At 35.2% G+C, this 6,765-nt stretch overlaps 1 protein-coding gene across 1 annotated transcript; it reads left to right on the top strand.

Moving 5' to 3' along the window:
- The first annotated feature begins 5,334 nt into the window (after positions 1 to 5,334).
- Positions 5,335 to 6,153, top strand: LOC145131700 (uncharacterized). Its single transcript, XM_079066358.1, has one exon. The coding sequence runs from the start codon at positions 5,335 to 5,337 to the stop codon at positions 6,151 to 6,153; it is 819 nt and encodes a 272-aa protein (XP_078922484.1).
- Positions 6,154 to 6,765: the final 612 nt, after the last annotated feature.

Genomic DNA, 6,765 nt, shown 5'->3' with positions numbered 1-6,765 from the left:
TCATTGGGCTATTTATCTTAGTCCTTTTTGTATAAGGTTTTGGCCTGTCCAGCCGTCTTTTATTAGGGTTATAGTATAAATAGTGTGCATGTATGCACCATAATTAAGGTTGTCGTTGATATCGTTATTGTAACCCTACCACACCTCTACAGTAGCAATTCTTCATAGATTTATTCTGAGGTTCTGGCATATTGATCATTCAACATCAGTTTGATTCATCTTATGTTCTTATTTACTTTGTGTTATTGAGTTGCTTGTTAAGAATCTTATCGATCAACAAGAGTTTTAATCTCATCATAACCCTAATTCTTACACTTAGTCTTATGATTCGTAACTTATATGGACTAATAATTTATGGACTTTCACATAAGCTTAGCCCATTATAAATTAATCATGGATCATTAGCCCAAACCATATGTCTCACTGATTTACATAATCAGTCCCCCTTAATTTAATTAGTCTCTTTTGATCACTAAATTAATTCCAAATCAATTCTTGATCAATACTAATTAAATAATATGATTTCTCAATTAATATATTATAATATAATATATTAATAAATCACAAATAACCTCATACTCAAATTGATACATCCTATCAAATTGTCCTGATGAAGGCAACCCAAAATGGATCATGCTATTCTCGGCTCAAGTACATACCAATTATAGTTATGGGCTTAGACACCTAATCTAACAGTCTCCCACTTGGATAAGTCTAATAACAATAATTATAAGTACAACTTCAAAACCCGACTAGCAATCGTAGCTCTCAAAAGTCGTTGTCAAACTTTGATCAATAACACGTCCATTAGATAAGGGATCATATATTCCTCCATTCTAGATATCGTATGAACTGAGACATGGATTAGAATCATTCTCTCTGCTCATGTGTTGTTTCCGGATTTCCGATTTATGACGACCGACTAATTGAGCAAATCAATTAGTCCAGGCTTGGCCAAGCGCTTAGGGTTTCCATCACTAAATCATCGAGGGGCCCATAGATATCGCTTTTATCCCTCTTAGGGTAAATGGAACAAATAAACTTCGACTCATGTGCTTGCTCTATTTACTCATCAAATCACACACAACAATATGTTTTATAACACCGAGTTATCGGTGCGTTTACATATCATCAATGTGCAACCGACTTGTAAACTGCAACTCATATGTCTTGGTTTCAAGAATAAAAGATATTATCATATCATGATCACTCGTGATAAAATCCATGAAGTGATTCAAATGAGCGTGGGTTTAGTCCAATACTCAAATCTTATTACAGGAGTACTCATGAATACGCAGCAAACTTGTGATATGTCTAAACACCTTTAGACAATCTACATACCCATTCATGACAGTCTAGGTTCAATACCTACTTCCAAAGTATGATCGACTGTGGATAATTTGAATAACCTAGTTATTCGGGAAGTCAAAACATGCAAAGTGAAACACAAGAATAATTGAATCCAATATGGTCTTAAAACTATTGCATATAAATAAAATACATTTTATTTAATCACCATATTGATTACACATTATTCATTGGATACTGTTTTGATTTATCAACTTAATACTTGAATTAAAACAATAGTTATCCCATGCTCCAAGCATGCACACTATGCTTGTCTATGGTCCTTTCTTTGTGAAATAGATCAATTGAAAACATTTCAAATGATTCTTATTACACAATTCCAAATCCTTGTCGAAAGTGAACGAATGCCAAATTCCTGACACGATTAGAATGTGTCAGATTCTAAACTATTATGCAATGATTCCTTTCGTAATGTCGGGGTACAGAAGTCATAGATACTTTGCCAGCGATATTACAAAGTATTCCTTTGGAGATTGTTACAAGAACAATTCCATGGAAATGAAGTCTCAATTTCAAAGTATATTCCTTTGAACATTCTTCTTCCATAACAGTTTCTAACTTCCACATAGATTCCTAATATCCAACTCCCAATATGGGAACATTTCCATATTTTCCATATGACAATCCATTCTTAATAGAATCATGTATATTCATAATAATGTCAATATGGTCCATCCATTACTATACTTCCAACTGTCCTTTACAGTTGTTTAACTACTTTAGTCATATCTGGTTCTAGTCTTTTTTCCCTCTTCACGCCTTAGGCATTTGGAAAACTAGAACACATGAATGTTATAGCATATGCAATCGATCCTAAATCTGAAGCATATGGGACACGATTCATAATGTCTTACATAAATACATGATACTTTACCAGTCTCTTGCTATAATAATTCCATATATAGAATTTCCTTATGTTAAATCATTCCAACATAACATTCATATATATCCTTGACTAAATTTTATTAATACTTTAATCTAAACTTTTAGATTCGAAATAAAGTATAAGTATCCTCTCCCTTACTATAGCGAAACAACTTTTCAACCTTTGCAACTTCCAAATTAGAACTTTGTTTCCTATAAATAACATTGCTAATTTGCAACACTTACCATAATGATTATGCTCCCACTAGCATAACAATTATTTCTTTAATAGCATAACACTTATGCTCCCACTAGCTTTGACATGTACTCAGAAATAAGCAGGACTTCTAGAAATCAATACTTGTTGACTTTCTTACCAAAGTTCAGATTTCTGATACAAGATGCTTCGATAAGACTTTATCTAGGCTTCTCAAACTCATACACCTTTCCTTAGATAGCTCACATGTGTGTCTAACCAATTTCATAACTTACAGTAATAAGTCTCAAATGTTTAGACCTTTTTCCATTTCTCACAATTCGAACTATGAAGAGGGATGTCGTAATCAGAATCGAATTAGAGAATGCAAATATCACAAATGCTATCTCCTTAAAATCTACTTAGTGAAAATGTTTCCTCACAATCATTTTTCATGAAGCAGAGAGAAACCTTTTTCACTTAGATTAATGGTGTATGTGTTCCTATCCCTGTGAATTTGTCATGACCATAATCACAAGACAAGGTTAGTGACAAATCGAAACTCATATGGACTGAACTTGTTCAATCTTAATTTCTTCCCATCTGGTAGCACAAGGCCTACCATTGCTTCCAGGTTGTTTAGGTTGTTATGTAAACAATTGAGAACTAATAGAACTCACATGCTTAGTCAACTTTTAACTAGAATGAGCACATAAACAAGAATATGTCAACACGATAGGTTACAAACCTTAAGTCGTGCGCTAGTGATTAACAATAGGTTTACTCTTGATTTGTTCTTGAAACTTTTCAAGATCCTTAAGACTCCCACTGGCCTCTTGACATATAAGATTCTCTTGTCAAGAAACATTCATTGACAAACAAATATTCATGAGTTAGAGTGGATTCTTGTCAAGAATAACACTTCACACAATTGGTCTTAGTTGGTCTTTGTTCTATCCAAAAACATCACAACTACCAATTTGAATGTGTTATCATCTACTTAAGATATGTCACTCAAGTCACAATCTTGGAGTATAACTCTAAGACTTGATTTTGGAAAAAAATATGGTTTACTCTTGATTTGTTCTTGAAACTTTTAATCTTTCTGCCTAATTGATTCTTCATATTCGTTCTGCTATACATTGAAACTTTTTCAATGATTCAAAATTACACTTAATCTTGTAAGTATAACCATGTTTACTAAAATTTTAGTAAATCATAACGAATAGTCTTATCGTTTTTTTGTGGTGGACCTGACCAGTGCACAATGATGTGTACTACATCCCCTAGTCCTTCACTTGATTCACATATACATGTGAACAAGGAATTAGTCCTAATTTTCCAAAGATGAAGTTTCTCATTCATCATACAATGCAAATCGCATGACTCCAAGTTTCTATCCAATTGAAGCTTGGGTGATGAGAATCTTTCCTTATTTGGTAAATTTTGACACTACCACAAACGAAAGAATCAAATCCATTTTCCAATATTGCTAACAATAGAAACATACAAACATCAATTTTCACAAATGCCATTGCAAGGAGATATAAGATAAGATAAAATCAAATTTTTATTTATTTATAAAAATGCAGAAAAACTTTTCCTTACAATGCAATTGCAAATGAAAAATATGTTACTAAATATTTTCTAAGCAACCTATCATAACTCCTAGTAGTAGCTCACAAATCTGATCATCGAACCATGCAATCGAAATCCATCTCTTCGCGACCAGACTCAACTTACTCTTCCTTTAAGCTTCCTTTCTTTTCTTCGATCCTACAAAACATCAAAATGTAATTACATTACATCATGTATTTAGAATCTCCAAATAGGAATTTAATAGAGTTAGATAATGGACTTACCTGAAGCAGAGTCAAACATATTGACTTTACCATCCTTGTGGTCATGATACCATACATACCCGAGAGTACATCCGAATCCCTCAAACCAAGGCTCTGATACCAACTTGTAACGCTCTAAATTTTCAAACAAAATTTTCCTTTTTAAAATGACTTAAAACCCAATCTCGCATTTCTCAAAAACCACAAATGTATAAGTTGTCAAAACACAAGTCAACAATTATTTGATAAGATCCCAAAATATTAGGTCATATTTTGTTGGTTTGAGCTAGGCACCATCTGTATAGATCTTGTTAGTCTTTGTATGGGTTTTTAGGGTGTTTACGGTTCAGTTGGTGTTTGCGGCTGCAAGCTTGTTTGCGGTCGTGAACTGTTTACGGCCGTGCACCGTTTATGGTTCACTGTTCCCTATATATAGGTGTCAGATGTGTCAGAATGTACGACTGTTGTGTGTGTGTGTGTGTGTGTGTGTGTTCCATTGTACCTGACGTTTACGGCTAATAGAATGTGTGCAATTTGGAATCATTTTTGCTTCTACTCCTTCTTATTCTTATTGATTTTAGCTTGTTCTTGTGTTTGATCACTAGTTGGTTCCAGATTTGGGGACTTACAATTGGTATCAGAGCCAATCTAGTGTCAAACCTGATCAAGTTGCATTTACGGTTGGAGTGTTCTTCATTTTCGTGATAAATCAAGCTTGGTTACTGAGTTTCTGCTGATTGATCATGATTGCTAGGCCAAAGGGATTGAAGATCTGCTCGAAATCAGTTGTTTTCATCAATTTCTAGGTGTTTTCGGCTACAATTGTTCATCAGTTTATGGCTGTGAACTTGTTTTCGGCCGTAAACCCATAAGAGTTTTCGACCGTAAACCATTTTCGACTGCAAACAACTCGTTTTGGACCGTAAATTTCCTTGAACCTTAAACTGCCTTGAACCGTAAACCCTTGATTGACCATAAACTTGTTCTCCATTGTGAACCCTTTCCGTTTTCGGTTATCTTTCTTTACAAGTTTTGTTCTTAGTTAATTAAGAAATTTTTAAAAAAATGGAACCACAAAACTTGACAGTTCATCAGGAGTTGGACTCGATTATGGGAACTACTACTAGAATTCCATGTCTTTTGTCAGCTAAGGGATTTCCAGAATGGAAATACAGAATGGAAAAATACATCAAGATGAAAGATTTCAAGATATGGCGTAGCATTCTGAAGGGTCCAGTTCGAATCACTACTACTCTTGAAAATGTAACCATTATTGACAAAGATTTTGCAAATTACACAGATGAGGATTTCGAGAAAATCGAGGAACAAGAGAAAGCTCTTGCAACACTTACAATGGCCTTATCTCCGGAGATTGCACAAGGATTCCGTGAGTATGACTCAGCCAAAGCTTTGTGGGAAGCATTAATTGTAGTGTATGAGCGAAATGAAGATATGAAGCAAAGCCGTCAAGACATGCTCAGACAGAAGTTCAACATGTTTAATCACATTCTTGGAGAATCATTGGAGGCTGAACTACAACGTTTTATTACTCTTACCACTGAGATGAGTTATGCCGGAATTTCAGTGCCAAGATCAGAAATTAACAAGAAGCTACTTAGCTCTCTCCCAAAGACATGGGACATGAATGTCTCAGTTATCAAGAAGACAAAGGATCTGAACAGACTCAGTCTTGCAGAAACAATGGCAATCATTAAAGCCTGTGATCTTGATGACAAGCAAAGGGAAATCAACCATGTGAACCCCTATTCTACCGCAAATCTAGGGATTTCTTCAAACAATGCATTTTCATCCTTTACTGCTCCACAAAATCAAGCTATGAGGTTTGAGCTTGTATTTCGGGTGCTTACATGTGAGGTGCTTTAGCAAGAGAATACCATCGAATCTAGAAAAGTTGTGGAAGTAAATAGTTTTTAATGACTTGTGTTTTTTAACAAGAGCAGAGATCCTTAATACCAAGTCAAAAAGCACCTTCTCACTCCTTTTTTCAAACTCCGTCGGATACAGTATAGAGTTTTTCTTTTACCCCGCCATGCCACTAGATCCATAATGACCGGTGAGTCAGAACATGTATGAATATAATCACGCGGAGCGCCGTACCGGCCTATCGAACGAAGCGAAGAAAGAGATCATTGAGCCTATTTAGTCGAGCGTTTTTGCTGTTTCACAACCACCATCCCATATTGTTTCACCATCCATGCCTTATCCATATGCTGCTTCATCCTCAAAGGCTCCTATTACCACCTCTGCTCCCAAAGAAGTCGAAGAGAACATGGCCCTAGCAACTGGTCTTGAAAACTGCTACAATGCCTTTGTAGATGGAGACTAGCCTCCCCAAATCTCCTTTACTGACCTTGACCAGATTCATCCTGAAGACGTTGAGGAAATGGATATTACCTGGCAGATTGCCATGACAGTGTTTAGGGCAAAACAATTTGCCAAGAAAACAGGAATGAATAACTAGGGAATGAACGGAGA

Source organism: Lactuca virosa, chromosome 8 (genome assembly GCF_052849685.1).
Source record: "Lactuca virosa cultivar CGN04683 chromosome 8, Lactuca_virosa_CGN04683_v6, whole genome shotgun sequence".
Classification (NCBI taxonomy): domain Eukaryota; kingdom Viridiplantae; phylum Streptophyta; class Magnoliopsida; order Asterales; family Asteraceae; genus Lactuca; species Lactuca virosa.
This window is presented reverse-complemented; position numbering and strand designations above follow the sequence as displayed.